Source organism: Lissotriton vulgaris, chromosome 11, assembly GCF_964263255.1.
Source record: "Lissotriton vulgaris chromosome 11, aLisVul1.2, whole genome shotgun sequence".
NCBI lineage: Eukaryota > Metazoa > Chordata > Amphibia > Caudata > Salamandridae > Lissotriton > Lissotriton vulgaris.
Genome location: NC_141699.1, coordinates 782289999 through 782314870, shown reverse-complemented (window position 1 = coordinate 782314870; position 24872 = coordinate 782289999). Strand labels below are relative to the sequence as shown.

The window sequence follows — 24872 nt, the reverse complement described above, 5'->3', positions numbered from 1 at the left end:
TTTCTGAAAATATGTTCTTCTTTTTATTGATCTTTTTTTAGGGGTGCACAAGACAGCCGACGCATTTCGCTCCCCACCTTGGAAGCTTCGTCAGGGCTGAAAACAACGTGAAACATATATATACATATAAAAAGAAAATGTTCGAGGCATGTGGGCTGCTGAATTCATATCTTTGCATAGATCGCCGCCTAGTGTTGGGTCCGGATGATTGCACATTGTTGTCCTGGAAGAGTCTTCGAAGTATCACGAGATAGGTGGCTCCTCCCCTGGACTACAGTGCGCATGGGCATCGACTCCATCCTCAGATTGTTTTTTTCCGCCATTGGGTTCGAATGTCTTTAATTCCCTCTTGTCGGAATCGATAGAAAACTTTCTTAAGACCAAAAGGTCTTTAGTCTATACTTCGGTATTGTCTTGCGTTCGGCATTACTTCTTCTAGCTCGGCTCCGAGCCGGATTCAGTACTCCCGCGTGCTCTCGGCGCGGAAGGCCCAGTCGACGCTCCTGACCTATCGACCGACAATCATGGACCGAAGTCCATTCAAGAGATGTCCGGTCTGTTACTCGAAATACCCCCACATCGACGTCCACCCGGTGTGCAACAAGTGTCTGTCGCCGGACCACAATGAGGACAAGTGTATGGCTTGTTCCCGCTTCAGGTCTAAGAAGACGCTTAAGCTTCGACGAGCTGCGCGCCTGGAGTCCCAGCAATCTGCTCCGGCGCCTGTGGACATCTTCAATGCAGGGGATGTCGAGGACGAATCCCATGACATTTCTGAATCAAACCCTGCGTCGGACGTCGGGAATGGCTACGACGCGGAAGCTGAGGCGTTCGAGGGCGAAGAAGTCGTCAACGAGGTAGGAGACGACGACGGGGCCCTCGGCCATGGAGGATAGCTCGGACGAGGAGCTTCCTCACACTGACTCTGAAGCCATGCCGATTTGTAAGGCCAGGTCGAGGGATCGCCTTCGGGCCTTACCCAAGATCTTGCTATGCGTTCCACGGCCCCGCCTTCGGGCCCGGCCATGGACATTGTTGCCAAGCCACTCCCTGGCAAAACGAAACCGAAAGTGAAACCAACGGTCTCGACACCAGATACTGCGCAGGTGCCAGCACCGAAACCGAAAGTGCGCATCGCTTTGGTCGGCTCCAAGGCCTCGGAGGCTTCGGCGCCGAAGATGGCTGTCGAGCCGAAGACTCAAGTCAAGGGCGTCGAGACGAAGTCTGCCGCGCCGAAGGCTAAAGTGAAGGTGGTCGAGACTGGCGCGTCGGCGCCGAAGATGATCGACACCGGCAAAAGCCTTGTCGACCCGAAGAAGGCTGTCGGCGATCCGAAGAAGACTCTCGGTGACTCGATGACCCAAAGGTCCTCCCGACCTCGCGTCCGCAGGACAAGGCCAAGGGCGCTGCACTCCGAGGGTCGACTCCAAAAGTGGCCTCGAAGGATTCCATTGAACCGGCGCGCCCATCCGCCGGGTTCACCAAAAAGGTGACGGACTCCCTGCAGCGCATACGTGAAGGCACCGCATCGGTCGATCCGGACGATCCTCCGCCTGCGAATCCTGTCGAGAAACCATTTAAGACGTCCACGCCGATCCACTTCACGATGCCGCCTAAGACGGCGCTGAAGGCTTTCGCTCCTAAGGCAGTGGCCGGCGTGCCCGAAAAGGTCTCTTTGACGCCAAAGGCGTCATCGGTGGTCCACGGCCAGCGACCTAGACGACCTTCGGGGGATGAGCGTCGGGAACATTTCATCGGCACCGAAACGGGCAGGCTTTCCCTCCTGAAGCGGAAAATCACCCCAGAACCTCAACTGGAGTCTTACAAGATCCCTCTCAAGAAAAAGGACTCTGCTTGCTCTCCTGTCTTGGTGGAACCCCTTTCCCCACAGACTCATGATGTGTCGCCCACTTACTCAGATGTGGACGCTGGTGAGGGAGATGATGAGGATGAATACAGTTATCCTGTCTATACAGACCCTGAGGATACAAATGAACCCTGGGCAGCTGGTGGTGACCCTGGGGATCCTCAATCAGGACAAGACCCTCAACTTTTTTCTGCCAAAACGTCCCCTACAGAGGACTCTACGGCTTTCAATGCCCTCATTGAACGGGCAGCTAACAATCACAACGTCCATCTACATGCTGACCCTGTGGATGTGGATTTCCTCTTTGACACCTTTTCAGTATCGGAAAAAACTGTTAAAACTCTGCCTATGCTGAAAGGTGTTTTAAAGCATGCTGCTGAGATCTTTAATGAATCTACCAGGGCATGGGTGATAAACCCTAGGATTGACAAAAAATACAAGTCGGCGCCTACTGATCCTACCTACATCAAAGGACAGTTGCCTCTGGACTCCCTTGTCGTCTCGAATGCCCGGAAGAGGGCTAATTCTCAGACTACGGGTGATGCTCCTCCTCCAGACTAAGAATCCAAGGTCTTTGAGGCTTCTGGGAAGATGGTAGCAGCACAGGCAGCCAACATCTGGCGCATTTCTAACACACAGGTGCTTCTGGCGCGCTATGACAGGGCACACTACGATACACTGGAGACCCTGTTGCAACACCTGCCTATTCAATACAAGGAAGGGGCTGAGATGCTGATTCAGGAAGGGAAGCTAATCTCTAACGCTTCAATTAAGTGCCCTCTGGACGCAGCTGATACCGCTGCCAGAGCTATAAACACTAGTGTTATGCTTCGGCGACATGCCTGGCTGAGAATCTCTGGATTTAAGCCGGAAATCCAAACCACCATCCTGAACCAAACGGTTAACCCAAATCACCTGTTTGGCCCAGAGGTTGACACCACCCTAGAAAAAATAAAAAAAGGACACTGACTGCAAAATCCATGGGTGCCTTGCAGTCCCAGCAGTTTCTGGGTGGGTCCTTTCATCGCTCCAGCGCTAGAGGCGTCTCCAGGGGCCAGCTCTCCCAGTCCACGCAATACTACAAGGGCAACACTCAGACCACTTACACCAACAAGAGTCGAGGTGGATATCGTGGCAACAGCGCCAAGGGCAGAGGATGTGGAAACAACAGCTCCAGATCCTCTGTCACCAGCAAGCAGTGACGCCTTGTCACTGCCCCCCGACCATACAACACCGGGCGGGGGGAGACTCCAGCAGTTCCTGCCGTCTGGAAGTCCATCACCACGGACAGGTGGGTCAGAAAACTTATCCAATACGGTTATTGTCTGGAGTTAACATCCACTCTACCCAACATGCCCCCAAGACACCGTCCTATGTCAAACGAGCACTTGCACTTATTGCAGCAAGAAGTCACTGTCATGCTGCAAAAAGGAGCAATAGAGCTCGTGCCGATGCAGGAAAGAGGCACATGGGTCTACTCCCTGTACTTCTTGATACCAAAAAAGGACGGGTCCCTCAGGCCCATCCTGGACCTCAGGCCACTCAACTGCTACATCCTGTCGGAGCACTTCCATATGCTGACCCTGCAGCAGGTGCTCCCGTTGCTCAGGCAGGGGGATTTTCTCGCAACTTTAGACTTTAGACTTTCACATTCCACTGCACCCTTCACACAGGAAATACCTCTGTTTCACCATACAAAACCAGCACTACCAGTTCAAGGTTTTGCCTTTCGGTGTCACCACGGCACCCAAGGTGTTCACAAAGTGACTGGCGACAGTGGCGGCGCATCTCAGGAGACGGAACATCCACGTCTACCCTTATCTGGACGACTGGCTCATCCAAGCAAAGTCGGCCCAGCAGTGTGCCGCCCACATGTCCCACACCATTCACCTCCTGCACGATCTGGGATTCTCACTGAATTACCCGAAATCCCATCTCCAGCTTGCCCACGTACGGCAGTATCTGGGCGCAACCATAAACACTATGGCGACCACAGCACAGCCGAATTCAGTGAGGGTCAGCAGCATTCAATCGCTGATACAGAAATTCAGCCTCAACACTCGCTTCCAGCAAGAGTGTTCATGCAGTTGATAGGCATGATGGCCTCCTGCATTTCCATAGTCCTGCACGCTAGGCTACATATGTGTCCGCTTCAGGAGTGCTTAGCACGTCAGTGGACTCAGGCTCACGGGCAGTTGAAAGACCTAGTGTTGGTGAGCGGTCGGGCATACAACTCTCTGCATTGGTGGAATCCACGAAACCTTTGCAAGGGCCGACCGTTCCAAGAGCCTGTGCCACAGATTATCCTGACAACGGACGCCTCTCTCCAGGGATGGGGAGCTCATGTCCTCCATTACACAGTGCAGGGACTATGGACGCAGCAGCAACGGAAGATGCACATCAACGTTCTCGAACTGATGGCGATCTTCATGGCACTCAAAGCCTTCAAAGTACATCTGTGCAACAAGGTTGTGTTGTTCCGGACGGACAACATGACAGCCATGTACTACATTCAAAAGCAGGGAGGAACACACTTTCCGCAGCTGTCTCATCTGGCTCAAAGCATGTGGAAGTGGGCCATTCAGAGGAACATCTTCCTCATGGAAGAACACCTCCCGGGCAAGGACAACCAGATGGCGGACCTACTCAGCAGGCACAGCCACCAAATGCACGAGTGGGAGATGCATCCATCAGTACTCCAACCGTACTTCCAGAGGTGGGGTCATCCAGAGATAGACCTGTTCGCCACAAGGGAGAACGCCAAATGCCAAAGCTTCGCCGCCAGGTTCCCACACCCACAGTCGCAGGGCAATGCGATATGGATGAACTGGTCAAGCAAATTTGCGTACGCTTTTCTCCCAGCACCTCTGATACCGCTGGTGGCACGCAAGCTCAGGCAGCACTCGATGACTCTCATCCTGGTTGCTCCAACGTGGGCTCGCCAAACATGGTACACCACGTTTCTAGAACTGTCCGTGGTACTATATTTCAAACACTATTAGGAACATTACACCTATAGTGTATTTAAAATTTTTGTAGAGTTCACTTTTACATCTACACCACATGTGAGTAAGGTGAGGAGAGTTGTGCATATCCTCGTCCTGTAGGTGTTTTTACACTCTGAAACATGTCGACGCACTTTCTGAGGTTGATGTACCTTAATACACAGTAACAACCTCACTCTGCACCCTATTTAACGATACCAGCCGAGGGCTTAATACATTTTATTTTCCATCCTACGAGCCAGGTATCTTTTAACCATCACATTTCACCACCTCACCACTCACACTTATTTTCCCTACACACACTAACACATAGTACACTTCAAGTGCTCCTACGTAGTCGTGAGTCGTTGCACGCCGCATCCCGTAGAGGGGTGCGAAGACCCCAATGATGAAGCATGGCACCAAGGGGCCTGTTGGTGTGTGAGGGGTATTCAAAACAACAGTGTGTGCTCCCCACCATTGTAGGGACCACTACCTGAGTGGATTCAATTTTGTTTATGTATACTTTCAGCATCAGCCAATCACATTTAATTTTCATAATTATGCGGACAAGTTTGAGCAAAAAGATTCAGAACTGGAAACCCAATCCAGAACCAAAGGGAAAAAGTGGTAAAAGGAAGAGAAAAACAAGGTATATGGGGCATTTAAAGCATTCGGAAACATTGAATATAACTTCTCGAATCTTTCAAAGCACAGACATCCTGATAGATATAATTTTTAAGTCTGGCAAATATCTTATTCAAAGAATTATAAATCTAACCATGGGATGATAATACAAAAGTCTCTACAAGGGCACCCAAGAGGGGTGGTAGAAATTAATCACAGGAAATGGTGCATTTCATTATCAGAATTATGTCTACAATCAATAGCCCGAAGGCGACAAATCCACTTCGCTTCCTCCCTCCTTAATGATTGCTCCCTATTGCTGCCTCTCTTATTAGCGGCTATATGTTAGATAGCATGGAGCCAGAAAGTGTTATCATTCTGATGTTCAGAATTATAATGGTCAGTAAGTGGGTGTCTCACATCTCTATTTATGATGGCCCGGCGGTGCTCTTGTAAACGTGATTTTAGTGGTCGTATGCTGCTTCCAACATAGATACGACCACAAGGACAACCAAGGACATAAACAGTAAATGGGGTATTACAATTGCAAAATAGGGTTATTTTGAATTCCTGATCACTATTGTAGGAAAAAGTGGTGATTTTATTCTTACCCATGTCACAAGTAATGCACATCCCACAAACAAAAAAGATTGCAGGTTTTGGGGGCAGCCAAGTGTCTCTGTTTGGGGGCGTAGTAACATAACTGGGACATAGTTGGTTGCGTAGACAGACACCCCTCCTATAAGTAACCAATGGTCTCTCACCCAAATGATCTTTAATGCCAACAATTCTGGTTAGTAAATGCCAATTTCTCCGAAACACATCTTCATATTATTGTCTTGCTTATTGATTATGTAGTCATTGTTATTTTATGTTGTCCAGTGTATATTAATTTTCTTTTTATATGTATTAATGTATATATATGTTTCACGTTGTTTTCAGCCCTGACGAAGCTCCCAAGGTGGGGAGCGAAACGCATTGGCTGTCTTGTGCACCCCTAAAAAAAGATCAATAAAAAGAATATATTTTCAGAAAACTTTGCCTCTGCGAATTACTTGACACATGGTGCTGCCTCTACATCTTTGCAAGCTTTTATCTGGGAACCCAGTGAGACCGAACCACAGCAGGTCTTCGAGGTCATCAACGCATGTTATTGAACATTTTATGGGACTGTTGAAGTTGAGGTGCTAATCGCTTGGTCCGCTGTGGAGATCCTCTTTTGTTGCTAAATGTAGAGGCGTTACAGGTAGGGGTAGGGCAGGGACCAATAGGTCCCTGCCCCTGGGTAAGTACACCCCCTATCCTGCTCCTCTCCTGTGGGAGGGGGGCAGGAGCCTATCTTTGATTGGGCAGGACTCCCCTTCCTCAAAATGGGCGGAGCCCGGAGTTGGCACAGGCTGGCACACCCCCTTTCCTCATGTTAGGTTTCCCACCAGTCTTCCTGCCAGAGAGGGGGTCAGAACTGGTAGGGGCCAGTTGCAGAGTACAGCAAGTGGTCTTGAGAAGCTCACAAAGGCGGCATGCCTTTGAAGCTTCCCCTGCCCATCTTGGGGGAGGAGACCTAGCACCTCGCCCAGGATGTGCATTGTTGCTGGCCCAGGAGAGCGGAGGGCTCTCTACCCAGAGGTCCAGCAACATGCCTGCTGTGGGGCAGCCTGGGCAGCCTCTCAGACAAGACGTGGATTGTAGGTTAGGTTTCAGGGGGCATCTTCAAGATGCCTTCTATAGTGCATTTTACATTGCATCCCACACTGGCATCAGTGTGTGTTTAATGTGCTGAGAAGTTTGATATCAAACTTGTCAGTCTTCAGGGTAGCCATTATGGTGCTGTGGAGTTCGTAATGACAACCTCCCAGCACCATATACTCTTAATGGCATCACTGCACTTATAGTGACCAGGAATGGCCCTAGGTACTGTAGGGGCCCAGGGCTCATGCACCTGTGCCCACACCACTGGCATAGGGCACCCAGCTAGAGGGGTGACTGCTGTATGCCAGGGCAGTGGGTTTTTGGGCATGGCACACAGGGATGTGTGCCATGTCGACTCTTTGTTTAGTTCTGCACCAGGACACTCAGTCTGAAAAGGCAGCGTGTGGGTGTCAGGACCTCTCTGGGGTCTTCCCTGGTTGCAATGCCCTGGGTGCCTAGGGTAACATTTACCAGGGGCTGACGTGGCCAGAGATGCCAATTGGGTTTTAGTTTCAATACAGTTTTAGGGAAGGAACACAGGCCCTGGGCACCTGGTTGGCAGGAGCCATGGGCACACTCAGTCAAAGCACATCAGCAATTCAGTAAAAAGTGGGGGCATACCATGCATGAAAGATGGCACTTTCTCCCAATGACCATCTCGAAAGAAGCTAGAAGACCTTCCACAAGACACTCCTGTGCTTGTATTTGGAAGCGTTTTTATGTGTGTGTATGTGTGTGTGTGCAATACTTGTAATTCTACCAAAGGTCAGTAGGAAGGGATTTTACAATACCTGGTTTACTTAGCTAAGGCAGGTCTAAAATTCTCTTCCATTACGGCATATAGGCGCTCCCCTTTTCGGCCGTCCTTTTTTCAACTCCAGGTAGTAAAGGACTTCTTACAAGGTCTGTCCTCCTGTTCGGCCTCCTGCACCCCCTTGGGAGCTGAACTTAGTAATAGCTAAGATGATTGGTCCCCCATTTGAGCCTATCCACAAAGCAACCCTACAACCCCTTACGTGGTAGGTAGCTTTCCTAGTGGCGATTACCTCAGCTCGCAGATTGAGAGAGATTCAAGCCCTCTGCTCAAAAGAGCCATACACTGTGTTCCATCTTAATAGAGTTTTATTAAGAAACCACCCCACCTTCCTTCCGAAGGTGGTGCCAGATTTCCATGTCAACCAAACTATTTCACTACCGACCTTTTTTCCTAACCCCTCTACTCCAGCTGAGAGGTCTCTGCATTCATTAGACCTAAAAAGGGTTTTGAAATTCTGCTTGGACAGGTCGAAATCAATTAGGAAATCTGATCAACTATTCATTAATTATGGCTCGATCAGAACAGGTTATCCAGCCTTTAAGCGGTCCATCTCAAGGTGGATAGTTAAATGTATCAAATTGGCTTATCCGTTAACACAAAGCCACTCTGGTCTACACCCTAGGGTCATTCCACAAGAGGAAAAGCGGCTATGACTGCTTTCCTTCATAATGTACTGATTTTCAAGATCTGTAAAGCAGCTACTTGGAGATCTATACAGACATTTACAAGGCACTATTGTCTTGATTCAGATACCAAAGCAGGTGCCCAAGTAGGCCAGGCCTCCTTGAGGAATCTGTTTCAACACTGTTAATTTATGATGTTTTCTTGGGCCATCCCTTTTCATTTGCCCTCAGGCGGAGGATGGGCTTGCTAGTCTATTCAGTGCTTATGACTATTGATGAGGATCCCCTGGAAGAGAAGGATAAGTTACTTACCTGTAATCGGAGTTCTCTTCCAGGGGTATCCTCATCAAAGTCATAAGCATTGTTTAGCCTCCTACAGGGGAGGCTGCATTGGTATGAGAAAAAATGATATATGTATATATCTTACATGTATATATATATCTATATATATATCTATATCTGTGTATCTGTTTTTCATATATATTTTTTTATAATTTCTGGGGTCCCCGCACATGGGCGGGAATATTCAGTGCTTAGGACTTTGATGAGGATACCCCTGGAAGAGAACTAGGACTACAGGTAAGTAACTTATCCTTCCTGCTACTTTCTGGTGCTGAAAAAGGATGGAGGCCTCTGTCATATACTAGACCTGCGACTTCTCTATCACTTCCGAAAAGGAAAAAATGCCAGGATGCTCACTCTGTTTCCGTCTGCCCTCGACCCATAGGCGTTACCTGCGGTTCATGGTGGGCTGTGAGCATTATTAGTTTGCTGTGCTCCTCTTCGGCCTTACCAGTAGCCCTCAAGTGTTAACCAACGTGATGGCTGTGGTTACAGCACATTTGCAGATGTCAGCAGGTTCTCTCTTCCCATACTTCCCCTAGTATTAACACAAGCTTCTTTCTGTGCCGCCATGCATCGCTGCTCATCTCTAGCTTCAGCCTGGAGGTATATCGCCTCCTGAACATCTAGTTCTATGGGTAACATCTCTGTGGACCTGAAGTAGATAAGATGTTAGTAAAGGAAATAAGAAGGGTTAATAAAATATTGAAGTTCCATGGGCACACTACAGTCTTGCACTGAAAGGGGGAGGGATATTTTGCAGGAAACAACTACATTGGAAAGACCACACCCCCGGCCCGGTGCAGACCTGCAGGCACCAACAGCAGGTCATTCAAGAGTCACTGGCAGGTGAAAAGTATACAAGGGTCTGCTACCAGGGCAACAACAACAATGGCAAGAGCAGTGGTGGCTCTGGCAAAGGAGCCTCCGTACAATGACTTGACCACGCTCCCCTGATCGATCAGCTCCTCTTGGGCAGAAAACGAATGGATTTGCACTCCCATTGAGAGGAAATCGCTTCAGATCAATAGGTTTTAGCAGTAGTTAAGCAGAGTTATTGCTTAGAATTCCACACTACCCAAACACACCATACCACCCGCCACTACACCCTCATTCAAGATTACTTCACTCCTTGATTGGGCAGTTGAAGCACTCCTATAGACTTCAATGCCAGTCAGTCATAAAACTTTATTTCAATTTACACATAAATCCATAAAGCAGATCAAAAGAAAAACAACAATCACTCACTTCACAAAACCACAGACATAAATTTGAGTGAAACCATTAACAGTACATGAGGTTAATAAAAATTACAGCTCCAGATAAAAACAATTGAAAAGTAAGAACCAAATTCGTTTTTGTACAGGAGTGAAAAATACAAACTGGCAAAATAGCTTATTCTGTAAAAGCCAAAAGTCCTCTTATAACTATTTTCGCCACTACTCCGTTGTTTAAATTATTTGGATTTAACTAGTGGGAGAAGAATGGCACAAATGTAACAGATAAAGACGTAGACGTTTTTGAAAAATCAATTGAGTGCCAAAAAAAGTTCGACCATATCAATACTCTTGGTCTTGAGGGCCATGCCGCTTTCAAACAGTGCTCAAGTGCAGAGTCTTCCTAGTGCTCGTACATGCCCATAAAAACATAGCAACTGAACAACATGTAAAAGGTTCAGAGAGAGATTTTAAAAAGAGTGCAATGCAGTTTGTACCACCGCTCCAATTGACAAAGGAGTTTGCTGGCTGTACTTCCTTGTCCCAAAGAAAGACCGCTCCCTTGGTCCTGTTGCTCGGCAGCGTAACGCTAAAGCAGTTGATCATCATTACAGACCCATCACTCAGCGGGTTGAGCGCACGTTACCAGGTATCTGGATCCCTCTGCATGTGGGCCAACACATAAAATGGCAAGAACTACTGACCATCTAGTTAATTCTCAAATATTTTTTTAAAGCTTGACCAGGGCAAGAAGGCCCTCCTGAAGACAGATAACATGACGGCCATGTATTGTCTGCAAAGATGTTGGACAGGGGGACTGACTCTCCACAGCTGTCAGCTTAAACACAGGAGATCTGGCACTGGGTAATCCACAACAAGGATCCTCCTCTGAGCAGAGACCCTACCATGGGTGGACAACAAAGTTGTGAATCAGCCACAAGTCTGCGAGTCAGAACATCACCCTCATATTTAGGTACTTCTAGCAAAGAGGAGCCCCAGCTATCAACCTCTTTGGCAAGAAAACACAATATGCCCAAACTTTGCCTCAAGGTATCCATATCTTCAATCCATGGGCAATGCATCCTGGATGAACTTGTCAGGGGTTTTTGCCTATTTTCTTACCCTTCTCTTCCGCTTTTGGTGAGGAAGGTCAGAGTCTTAATCCTCATCTCAGAGCCGACTCCCCCCTCCACCCAACTTGTGCCAGGGAGCCCTGGTAATTGGTGCTCATGGAGATGTCCATCTATCTCCAGAGAAGCTGCTGATCAGACCTGGCCTTCTGGTTAAACAACACAACCAAATTTAGTACCCAGATCCCAAGCTGCTTAATTTGGAATCTGGCACTTGAAGTCTTATTGTTTGGCTACCTAAACAAACATGATGAGGGTATGTCCGTTGGCGTAAATATTGATTCACATAAGTTGTAAAGTAGATGGAAGTTATATTATTGTAAATGGAGGTGTATATCAAGCACATCTTCTACGGCTACCCTCTAGGCTAAATATCTGTGTTAAAGCCCACACTTATTATTTGGCTTATCTTCAGCTTCTAAGTCTAATAGGAACGAACATGTTGGGAATCTCTGAGACGCGCTGTGATTAAGATTCAGAGAAGCTTTATTCGATTTTTAAAATAAAATCATAAAAGCGAACATTACAATAAAAAGTGCCCTGAACGTTTAATAGTTATACATTGTATTTTAAAATTCAATAATGAATAAATAAATAAGAACAAATGTTTATCAGTTATCACAATTAATACTAGGGTTCATCAAACAGGTTAATGCATTGAAATCCGGAATTTTATAAAAAAAAAGCCAGAAACTGCATAAATGACAAGATCATTTTCTAGTTGCTGAAGTCTGATGAAAGCAAGTTTGCAAGTACGGATGCCCCACTGCTTTAAAATCTGTTTTAGAATAGTCCTCCGTTGGATTTCATAAAATTTACAAAAAAAGGCACAATGTTTGACTGGACAGATCTATCATCACAAGGACAGAATAATTTTTCCATAGCCCAATTATAAACATACGGGAAAGTAATCAAACGGAAGAAGGTACCAAACCTAAATCGAGAGAGTAACATTCGAGCAGAACAGCTAGGATTAGACGTAAGATACCTTTGAAGCCCTTCACAAATAGTAATTTGTTGGTAGCTTATAACTGTGGGCTTAATTTTTTTCCATGCCCCATCTCTTGGTATTTAGGTGATCCATGACCATCTTTTTTAAAGATTTCCTGGGTACTAGTTCCATGGTCAATGGGCTGGTATAAAATTCAGAGTGTCCAAGCTCTGTCATCATGTTCTTCACATAGGTTAACCATTTGATATTTCCTGCCCCATCAAGTTTGAGGCACTCATTTATTAGATCACGGTTTGAGGTCACAGGGGTAACCCAAACTTTGTGCCATAATAAAATGGGCTCAGTTTTAATGATATCCAGTATATAGTGGAGCCCCAGTTCAATATGTACAAGGTAAGTTGGTGTTGATTTAGGTACAGCCAATAAATGGCGGGTAAACTGGTTTTTGCTGTGCTGAAGTTTTTGAGCGTTTTCCGTTCCCCAGAGACCTGAACCATATACAGCTGTAGAGACGCATTTAGCGTTGTAAATATGGATTAGCTCTCTCACTGGTCTACCCCCTATTTTAGCCTCGAAATTTTTCAGGGCGCCAATGGTCCTGGAAAAAGCGAACTGTCTAGCTGTCACAGCAGGCTCCCAACTTCCCTTTCTATCGGTGTGTATGCCCAAATGGGTAAATCTATCTGTGGACTCAATCCACCTACCATCAACAAAAATAGGACAGGAAGTCCTCTTAGATCCCGTCCCACATGACATTACATGTTTTGGGAATAATGGTTTTTAAACCCCTTTCTGACATGTAGTTAGCTAATTTAAGGACAGCTTTCTGCAGTCCAATCCTAGTACGGGACATGATGGCAGCGTCGTCCGCATATCAAAATAATGGTGTTGGTATTCCCATTATAGTTGGTTAATCGTGTTGGAACTCCCTAAGATGTTGACTAATCGAATTTATGTAAAGTGTGAAGAGAAAGGGTGCAAGAATGTACCCCTGTCTCACACCCCTTTTGATGGGGAATTTTCCTGAACACTCACCCAGTCTGCCATAACAGACCCTAGCACCTGTGCCCCTATAAAGTTCTTTAATGAACTGGAGAATTTGATTGTCCAAGCCCAAGTCTGTTAATTTTTCCCATAAAAAGTTGTGGTTGACGCAATTAAAAGCAGAACTTAGGTCAACGAAGGCAATGAAAAGGTTTCCCTTCTTGGCCTGTGTGTACTTCGAAATTGTCAATGCAAGGTTTAAACCCTGCTCTATTGTGCCCTTCCCAGTTCTAAACCCATATTGCAAATTTGATATATCGTTTTCTTCAGCCCATGAATGGATCCTGTGTAACACTATCCGACCTGCTACCTTCATGAGGGCATCAAGCAATGAGATTGGACGGTAGCAGGTGGGGTCATTACGATTACCTTTTTAAAAAATTGGGACCACTATCGCTTCCGTCCAAGAGGGTATAAGCCCCTGTTGATTAACTTTATTTAAAACATTTGTTATTAGTGGAGCCCACAGATCAGTTTCATTTTTATATGCGTCTATTGGGACTCCATCTGGGCCCGGGGCTTTACCCGAGGGGCTGTCACTGATGTCTTTTAAGACCTCCCCAGAATTAAAAGTAATGTCTAACGGAAATGCAGTAAGTGGGAGAATGTCAGAGTAAGAATTCGACAAACCCGTTCCAAAGTTTGCATTATCTGGATGGGTCACTTTGTCATAAAGACGTGTAAAGTGATTGACCCATGTTTACCCATCCATGGCCCCGGTCTATGATATCTGCATCTCTATTTGTTAGATAAGGGGTATGAACAGTTTTCCAAAAAGCGGTGTTATCCCTGCTTTTAGAGGCATCGCATAAAGCTGACCAAGCCTCTTCCTTCAGTTGATTTTTCCTGTTCTTAATGGCTGCTTTATATTGTTTCCTGGCTAGCCGAATCTCAAGCAAACATCTAGGTGTTGCGTGCAATACCCTTTTCAAAAAAGTATGTGCTTTTGTACAGCTTTTATCAAACCAGCCGTACGGTTTGTTAGAGTTTAGTCGATGTTCCTTAGTTAGTAATTTCTTCATCTCACCCTGAACTTTGATAAAGGAGCTCACGACCTTAGCTGGTTCCTCTGTATGGGATAATCAGACAAGAAGATCTTCGTGGCAGGCCGATTCCAATTTTAATAGGAAGTCAGCTGGGTACACCTTATCCCACTTTAACGTGTATCCGTTGCCAGTAGCTACTTTAATTTCCGGATGGTATAAAAATTTCTCTTTCAGGGTCTTGGTTTGTCCTCTTAATTTGTAAAAGGAAGGAAATGGGATAGTGGTCACTAAAAATTAAAGGAAGGGTTTCCCATGAGCCCATGAGGAGATCAAGGCCGCATGGAAAATTGTTAACAGTGTAAAATCGATCGTTGAATTTCGTCCCCTGCCATTAAAAGTAGGGCAGAACGGATTGGCTGGGGAACATAATTCATTGATGTAAGACAAATTAAAGTAGAATACCATACTATTTAAATCATTTCCAGATTTGGAATGAATAAAATGGGTGGGAGAATCCTCTGTGTTCGGCTAGACCGCACATGTCATACGAACCATATGGGCAGATGGTACAGTTAAAATCTCCCAACCAGATAAGAACCATCTCCCCTCGTGAATGGTCCTGAACAGTAGATAGACTACTTTTAAGTTTGTCCATTACATTATCCACATTATTTGTGGGCACATTATTATAAAAATTGACTATGGTCATGTTTTTAACATGGCCCCCGCTAATACTCAGAATCTGATAGTACTCTGTAGATTTAAACTTTAAAATTTAGATTCCTGCTGCCGTGAAAACATACGTGGACAATCCCCCTTTGTTTCTACCATGGGTAGTTATGATGGCAGGGGTGTGTAAGGTCTGGTAGCCAATTATATGTAATTCGTCCAACGCCCATGTTTCTTGGAGGCAGATTATATCGTAATTATGGACAACATCTAGCCAGGGTTGATAAGAGATTTTACTAGCTAGCCCTGCAACATTCCAGGATAGGAAGTTTAAAAGATTTTCCCCTCTGGGGAGGACTAGCAGCATCAATGTTATCACTAAGATTTATCATCTGTAGTGGAGAGGGTTGGTCTGCCTCACGTAGCAGGTTGGACCTTTGCACATATGGGGAATTTTTGAGTTTGGGGATATCCAGCCTATATGTAATTCCTAGTTCCTGATTTTCTCCTCTCCTATTTTCGGAGGATTCCTTAACAGGAGTTGCTCTCCTGTATTGATTTGAAACAGCCAACGGAAGAATAGGGGCTTTTAAAATTGTTTTCTGTACCCTATTTCTCCCCCTATTTCGATCCAGATAGTCAAGGGAAGTTAGCGCCTCATATTGATTGTGTAAGGGAATAGACCAAGGCGGGATGAAAGCGGACCTTTGTGTTCTCACATATTGATATGGAAAGGGCCTATCTCTATGGGAAGATGACGGGTAGTATGCCTCCTGCCTTCTGTGAAACGAAGGAGTTGGGACTGGTGAAAAGAGACTAAAGTTATTCCCAGTCTTACTAAAAGGCCTAGGTAACCCTCGGGTTACTAAAGACTATGGGTAAAAATAGCTCAGATCACGGGTGGATATGCCATCACTGCCTCTCTCCACATACCAATCTGTAATAAGAGTAACTGCTCTTCGGTCCCTAAAGTTTATAATCAAGACGTCGCCCGGTATGTCCTTTAGCCTATGGCCAACCCAGGCCTGTCTTCTTGCAAACATAATCTCACCATTGATGTTTAGTGGCAATGGTCTATTGTTTTTTAGCCAATAGATTGCCTTATTCTTTAGTTCCAGATAGGCTTCCTTTTTCCCTACTGCCAATTCGGGAACGCCAGTAAGGATTATGACGTAGGGGACAGCAGCTGGGGGAAGATCTATATGTGCACCCATTTTATTTGAATTTTTGATCGTGGGTGTTCCCTAGTGGGAGGAATATTTAAATCTTCTGGGATTATTCTTAGATCAGCTGCTTTTGGCCCGGTCATAATTTTATGGGTACTATCTGTTGCTGTAGAGACTAAGTTAGACTCTTTTGCGGTGTGTAGATTTTCTAATGTTTCCGATGTTTTATGAGCATCCCCCGGTATCTGGCCACTAGGGATACTAGGTTGTTTAGATGTCAACAATTACTTCAGTAGTTTGGCATTGTTAGTTGTAACTTCAACCATTGTAGTCAACTGGTCAGATATCCTCTTAACTTTTTCTATAAGGGGTAAGAGTAGGGATTTTACTAAATGCTCACGATTGTTCATTAGATCGTTAGAATCTATGGGCAGGGGTACTTTTCTCAATGTACCTTTAGGCTTTGAAGGGCTGGTATAGATTTTAGCTGTTTTCGGAGGTCTACCCTGGTTACAGGCCCCTCCCCTTTTTCGAGTTTTTATTTCTGGGTGTTTTAATTTTTTCTGGTGACTTAGGTGGTACGTCCGATAGTATTTCTAAGGAGATATCAAGACTCACTGTTGGCTCGTGCCCCCCTACTTCAAATCGGGGATGTGGTACGATCTTACAGAAGTAGAGGAATACTACAGTCTTTTATCGGGGTTACTTGGGTAACTTGAGGGGGCGGAGATGGAACTGTGATTAGGGAACCCAGGGAGGAGTTTCTATTAGCTAATTCTAGGGACAATCTGTGTTCGGCAATCGCTATCTCCTGATCGATCTTTGAGGCCACCTTGGTCAAAAAGTGGTCAAGTGTCCCTTTATTTGGCCCTCCCCCCAAGGAGTTCCTGCCCTTAGTTAATCTTGCAGTCATTATTCTTAATGGGGCTGAAAGCTAAGTCTGACAGCCTACCTAACAGCAATAATAACCCTTTCAAAAATAATGGTATGAAAGACTTTGTTACATATATTAAGTCATGAATGTGCAAGAAAGTTCTTACTATGAAGGCAGTGTCCAGTGTCACAGATCGAAAGGGGGGGGGGGGGGGGCGCCGCCCCGGCCTCGTTTGGCCCCGGACAGCCACAGACGGCCCACCCTTTGCCCGGGATTATCCCGGCTAGTCGCGCGACACGGGAGATAATGTCGTAATTTATGCGCCGCTTGGCGCAATGATCCCAGGTGCGGCTCTGGCCGCAAAGGCTGATGGAGGATGTAGTCTTCTCGCAGCAGGGCCCCCCCCCCCCCACCCCCCTCCACTCGGCGGCCATTCAGTGATGTAACTAGAGTGTGGCAGCGGGAGGAGTGCAGCGGGCCCCCGCAGCAAGGCAGGCAGCGGGATTGTCTAGAAACCAGCAGCAGGCAGGATCGTCAGAGGTATCTGGGCACAACAAGTAAGACAGGCAGAAGTCGGGCAGTGAAAATAAGTGTGGTTAAAATGTACATCCATTCTTCTTTTTTAAGTTCAGGATTGTTTGAAATCCTATACAAATGTTCACAGGATGACATATTGGCAATAGCACTTGTATATGGTTGGTATTTACTAACCTGTTATCATGTAAAATGGTGTGCAACAAAGTAAATCTTTGTATACTCAATTTATATTGTAAAGCACAGGTATGATGGTTGTATGCCTTTTACCAGGCCCCATCCTTCACGCACATTAACTCGTGATTCAGCAGGCTTTAAAAGGTAGACATCTAACATTATCAATTGTTTTTATTCTGGTTGAATCGACTTTTAATGCAGGCCTTCATGCTCCTCTGTGACCTTTTGATGATCTTCAGCCATCAGTTGACTACAGGAGGAAGAGAAGGACTGTCACTGCTGGTTTTCAACCCAGATATTGGACTTCAGTCTGAACTCCTGAACTTCGTTTTGGACCATGTTTTCATTGATCAGGATGACGAGAACCAGAGCATGGGTAAGTCACTTTAGTTAAGAATCAAATGAACATGAATTGTCAGGATGAAGAGTTGTTAATGTGGCCTGGTATTTTGTAGTTGCACACTTAATGTTCATTACAAATGTCTTGAATTATTGTCACAGCTCATTGTAAATTAAAGCATTTCTTTTAAATTGTGTGACTTCATTTTCTGTTACACATTTGGTTTTTCATTCTCATCTGCAAAGAAATTGCTCTTAAAGCCAAAACCATTTGCTATGTCCTTTGTGGTCGTGGGAGGATCTAAAGAGTTTGTCATACTTTTGAAGATTATTTGTTATAGTAATGATAAAGGTGTTGAGAGCCAGCAGCCGTGAAGAAAGAAAGGATCTTATTTAAGCTTGCCTTTTTATGGGATAAAGGCAAGTGTTCACTGATGGAAGAATCAGGACAGTATTGATCGACACATTTCACCATCTTCATTAGAGTTTTTACTCCTCTTTTCAATGAAACACTGACTAATTCTCCTGTTCTGTCTTGTGATATTCACTGATATTCATAAACATTATATTTTCTTTGTACGTTCAGGATCTTGCAGAGAAATCTCTCCAACCTTAAACAAAAATATGGAAATGCCTCATTTTCTTCTCTTTAATAATCACACTGTATCACAATATTATATACTTTGAACACAGTACATTAAATTTCACTAAAATGTAATGGCCTACTTAGATGGTGCCACATTGCTGTTCCAATGATTTCAATTTTTTTAATTTTAGAATAGGAAGAATGAAAGAAAAATTTTAACATGTGCATGTAATCTTGTAAAAAGAAAATACTGCTCTCACAGTAAGGTAGTGTGTGGGCAACTATTATCCCTCCATTCATCACAAAAGCAGTTGGTCATTTGCTCCCTGAATCCAGTTTTGTCATCTGATGAAGGAATTAAGAATACCTCAAATTCCTTTTCCCATTGTGATAGATGTGTTCAGAGTCAATTTTTGGCAGTGCTTCGAACTTGTCTGGAGCTCCACTCGACTTTCCGATGTTCATGCCAGTGACACTAATTCCTGCCTTCATGCCAGTCAGCCTTCTGTTGCTCTGCCTACGGATACTTATATACTTATCCTCAGAAGAGGTCCCAGAGGGAGGCTGGGAGATAAATTGAAGTGGAAGACTACAGACAAGAGGATACACAATATCTTTGGCTCTGATTCAGAGCCCATGAATTTTTATGGCTCAGAAGAAATGTAAGGAGATGCCTTGTTACATCCCATGGCTGTCCTCTGCGTGTGGCCATGACACTTCACCAGAAATTAATATGGATTTCCTTTCTCGACCCCCATCCTCTGAGGTTATGCCATTTCACATCGTTAGGAAATCAGTTGAAGTCTTGGCCCTACAATTACCTTCTGGATAGGTGAAGCTGAACGTCCTCAGAGGTCCTTCTACCCTCCATTTCTACGTGTGAACCTAATCTGCTTTTCGCTGACACCTTAACAAAGCCTCGCATTCCAAGTACCCACCAGATAACTCAGTTCCACCCTACGCGCCCTAGCATAATTCCCCAGAATCCACAAGACCAAAACCGGAGGAAGATCATTCTCCTACCTCACTGCGAAGATCTGGAACACCCTGCCCCTCCACCTCAGGCAGTGTGGGTCACTGACCCAATTTAAGAAGTACCTCAAGATCTGGCTCTTCGAATGATCCTGCACACCCACTAGGACCATCAGCAGCCGCCCGTAAGCCCCTTGAGACCCTCATGGAGGGTGAGTAGTCATGCTTTACAAACCCCTGATTGATCAAAAGTGTATTCTGGCAGCATGGACGAAACCTTCCTCGAGACAGTCGATCAGTAGCCAGGTGCTATCACCCAGCTTCTGGAAGGGGCCCCCTTATCTCTCTACACATCATTCGCCTGGAGAGCTTTGTAATTCAGGCATCGGAGCAGATGCCAGGCACGTTTCCAAGAGCTCCCTCAGACATGGAATCCAAAAGACTTGAACAGTAGCAGGGAAAAAAGATCTTTTCAACTGGAAGTATGACCTTGAAATTGGAGACTGGATGGTGTCACTGGACCATACTTCCACATCCCAATCCTGCTGTCTCATAAGCAGTACTGCTGCTTTGTAGTTGGTTCTGTGTATTTCCAGTTTGCAATGTTTACTTTTGGCTTAACCTCAGCGCTTCAAGTCTTCACCAAGGTGATGGCAGTGGTTGCGGGCCATCTGAGATGGTCGGCATCCCCATTACCTGTATCCGGATGACTGGGTGCTCAAACCTTGGTGGCCAGAGATTGTCACGCAACCTGAAGTCAACAGTATCTCTATTTGTTTTACCTAGGCTTTTGATAAATGAGCTAACAACTCGCCCGAGGCCCTCCCAACGGTTCCAGTGCACAAGGTCTGTACTGGAAACTACCCTTCTTCGTGCCTTCCCTCCACCAGGAGGATTGCCAAAATAGAGGAGTTGGCACCATTGTTTCTTCAAAGAATGCATGTCCCTTTTTCTGAGGGTCTTTTGATTCCACTGTCTGCCGGTTACCTGCATTTTCATAGTCATGCACTTTGGGACATTAGGGCCCCTGCAGTGGTGCCTCCGAATACAGTAGCTACTTTACAGGCGGGAACATGGTGGCCTCCTTCGTATTATTCTGTGCTGTGAGGCAGTTTTGTGGAGGCAAGACAAGCCTGCAGTGTAGTATCGCCTTCTCTCCACTGACCTTGGCAAAGGTAGAGACTGATTCCATCACCTTTGCGTGTGGAACTCACTAGGAGGATCTGGAGATCAGGGACCTGGAGAAACAGGTGCTTAACATAAACCTGTTTGAGCTGCGAACAATCCAGCTGCTCTCAAGGCCTTCCTCCCTTCCATCCAAGGTTAGTACATTTAGAGCTTGAGTGACAACACATCTGCAATGTGGTACATCAACAAGCAAGGGGGAGTAGGGCTTCCCCTCCCTTGCCTGGAAGCATTGAGACTGTGGTTTGGAGCACACTAGTGAGGGATTTAGCTAACTGTCATTCACCTTGCTGGGTTTCTGAATGTTCGAGCAGACAGCCTGAGCTGGCGTTAACTTGCCAATTATGAGCGAGGTCCTCTGCCAGACGTAGTTTGGAAAGTCTTTGATAAGTGGGGCATTCCTCTGGTGGACTTGTTTGCCTCATCGGAAAATGCCCAATGCCATCATTTAACTCCTCAGTCCTTCCCTCCCTCACAGGTTTGTGTCCCGTAGTTTCCCTTTTCCCACTCCCCTGGGTTCCTCCAATATAACCCTTTTTGTGTTCTCTGGCCTCCACATATTTTAACACATGTTTTCGGTCATGGTCTGGCCTCGTACACCACCCTTTCTGCCTTAATACTACCATCATTCCTTGTCTTCATTTGTATGGTAGAGGCCTCTGACTTTCCCCACATTCTGGTGATGTCTCTTTTTGCTGCTATGAATCGTAAGGTGCAGAAAAACAGGTGAAGTCTGGACAACTCACATGGGATTCCAAGGTTCATGAATTGCGGTGTGTCAGGGACCGGGGCCTCGAGAGCTGCCATGATTTCCGTGGATATCTTTGACTGGTATCTTATCATTTGGGCATTCCCAAACTGTATGGGAGTTCTTTCTGTCACATTACATTTCAAACATTGTGATGATCGGGTACTCCCCATTTTATATAGTCTACTTCTTTCGTAAAAAAAAACGCTGTGGAGTATCTAAAGTTGAATTAGTCCAAGTCTAGCTTTTATGGCCACCTCAAGGGTGCCTCAGGGCCTAACCAGTCAGTATCCTCCAAATGACCCACATCTATCTCCCATTTGTCCCTTAATTTCCGTAGTTTGTCTGGCCGATTATTATTCAGGGTACGGTATTTGAGAGACTACCTTGTTGTGGAGTGGTTCACGTAAGACTCGGCCCTCCAGTGGACTGCTATCAGGCAAATCTGTCAAATCTATCTCTTCCGCCACCTAGGTGCGTTTAAATTGTATATATTGGTAGTTTTGGGTGGGTGCCAGATCGTATTCAATTTATGGTGATTCAACCGGTTGAATGTCGCTCTCTCGCAGCCAGGAGATCCCTTTGCCGGAACTCTCCTAGTATTGCTACTTCCCTTAGTTGCCTTCCTTTCTGTAGAGGAGTTACCCCTGACAGCCTGCCTCTCCATCCCACACATCTTACCCCCTATGTCCTAGTGCACTTTGAGTAGGGGTCAGTGGTTCCCTTCAAGTAAGTGACCCTCCATATATGTAGTGAACATACGTCTTTGTTCCATTTCCAGCCTCTCTTCTCTAGTCGCCGGGTCATCCCTCAGTGTGATGTCCCAGTCATTTAAGAACTGAAGTTTTCTCCCAGTAGTAAGCCTATTTATCTGGTAGTGCAAAGCCCCCATTGTATACCAATAGTTGCAAAGTGCATAGAACTATTCTGGGTGTGCCATCGTCTCAGAGTGTTTGATCTATAAGGTCAAACCAGGATGCTGAAACAGCCTGGAGGGTGTTCTGTAGTGCAAAAAAGGAATTTGGATACCATAATTTTAAATATATGGGCTTGTCCCATCAGCGATAAGGGTAGCTTCCTCCATCTTTCTGTAGTGGTTTGAAAGCCCTAAGAAACCCCTTAAGGATTTTCAATGAACTCTGCCTGGTAGTAAGAAAGTGCCTCTGTATATACTGGACCAAAGTGAGGTACAATGTGCACAGAGTCCACAGTCCCCAGAGGTATGGCAGAGACTAAAGTTAGATATAACCTTACTCTCTAAAGTGGTAGCTTGGTCGAGCAGTAAGGCTGTATGAGAGGACAGTGTAAAGCTTTTGTTGTACACACTCAGTCAACAAATAGTCTCGCACACTCAAAAACTGAACTCTATGCCAATTGTTTTGTAGCAAAAGGTATAGTTTTATTTTAGAACCCACGAGGTATCAAAATATACTTTCTCGGGATAAGTTACTTTAGTTAAATACTTTTCAAATAGGCAATAGACTCTTTGAATGCAATAGTTAGTTTGTTGCAGTAGGCAACACAATTTCAAACACAATGCAACATTGAGCTCAATGAGAATTTCTAGTTAAATGCAATTAGTTACTTTGTAGATTACTTTTCTAACCACAGGACTGGATCCTAGATTCAGTCCCGGGACATGAGCTGTAAACAATTAAGTAAAAGTGTTTTGGGTACAGTAGCGATTTTTAGGGAATATTATTGTTTAAAAGTTGACACTTAAAAACTTGACCAATGTTATCCTATGGAAGGAAGTTCAAGTTGCAGGTAAAGTATGTTTTTGTTACTTTTGTAATCCAGTGCTGGACTCCTAGGTACTATTTCAAAAACAAGGGTACCCAAAGGTGCAATAAGCTAGGGACCTTGGGTGCTTATATATTAACAAAAACAATGTCCCTAGACCAGAGAACAATGACTTCCAATAAATATAGACTCAATAGTTCTATATCCAATGTCCAGCCGGACAGTTTAATTTTCAATGTAAAAAGTGCATAAAAATCAGGTGTGATACAAGTGGGACACCAGCCGGGGCCCAACTTACACACACAAGGAAGGAACAAACAAGAGAATTTTAGGCAAATGAAGGCAGTCTGAATATCATAAATTATACACAGACAATCCAAAATACACACTTATGCAAATAATAATTTCAAAGATAAATAAGCATTTGGTGTATAAAAGTTGACGTTTCGAACCCTATTCTGATTCAAGGTTCATCTTCAGGACAACACAAGATTGCCTAACACTTATATATACAGAATGCCCACACTGTGGGGTTATATTGCCAATTTACATGATTAAAGGGAAAATAAAAAAGAGGGGAGAAAAAACATAAACAGAAAATTAGACACATGTCTGACATTTAAACCATCAGTAGCTAGCAATAAGATCTATGTCAAACACATGGATACCACTCAGAGTAAGTGTAATGCATACCCCAGCAAGTTAGTAAGAACCTACATGGGCTTTCCACGCAAATTAAAAGGCATGACAACACACAGAATAGGAGCGTGTGTATAAAGAAAAAGAAAAAGGGAACCGTGACAAACAATAGCTAACATCAGCTGTGCACAGAGCCTATGAAGCCACAAGAAGGGGGAGACCCCGTGTGTACAGACCATAGTTAGAAAATGTATACACAATCACGTAAAGTGATGTCCAAATTGATAGGTAGGGCTCACCATCCTCAAGATGGCCGGAGTCGTGCTTCACCTTGCCTCTCCCACCTGAGGAGTGGAGTTGGCACAGGCTGGCACATACCCTTTCCTGACGTAGGTTTTCCTGCCAGTCTTCCCCCAGAGTGGGGGTCAGAACTGGTGGGGGTCAGTTGCTGAGTACAGCAAGTGGTCTGGAGAAGCTCACAAAGGCGGAATGCCTTTGAAGCTTCCCCTGCCCATCCTGGGGGAGGAGGCTTGGCACCTCGTCCCAGCAAGTGCATTGTTGCAGGCCCAGGAGAGCGGGGGTTCTCCACCCAGGGGTCCAGCAACATGTCTGCTGTGTGGCAGCCTCTCAGACAAGTCGTGGATTGTAGGTTAGGTTTCAGGGGGCATCTCTAAGATGCCCTCTGTAGTGCATCTTACATTAAATCCCACACTGGCATCAGTATGGGTTTAATGTGCTGAGAAGTTTGATATCAAACGTGTCAGTCTTTAGTTGTACAAAAGAGATTTAGTCTCGCTTGCACTCCATATCTCCTTTAGTTTTAAAGTTGTAGCGTGCCCCAGGGTGTACCCTCCTTCAGGGTACTCTTTTTAGAAATAATAGCGTGGCCCTCAACTGAGCAACTTCCCCTGGTCACAGCATGAAACCCATTCACTGGGCTATACTAGTTCCACTAAGTGTAT

The 24872-nt window shown here is 45.4% G+C and overlaps 1 protein-coding gene across 2 annotated transcripts in view; it reads left to right on the top strand.

The window, feature by feature from the left end:
• The window catches only part of STAG1 (STAG1 cohesin complex component), a 1379617-nt gene that overhangs the window by 1071185 nt on the left and 283560 nt on the right, over positions 1-24872 (top strand). For both annotated transcript variants that reach the window (XM_086943907.1, XM_086943908.1), the window contains exon 24: positions 17900-18074. In XM_086943907.1, coding sequence (XP_086800033.1) covers positions 17900-18074 — 175 coding nt within the window. The remainder of the gene's footprint in view (positions 1-17899; positions 18075-24872) is intronic.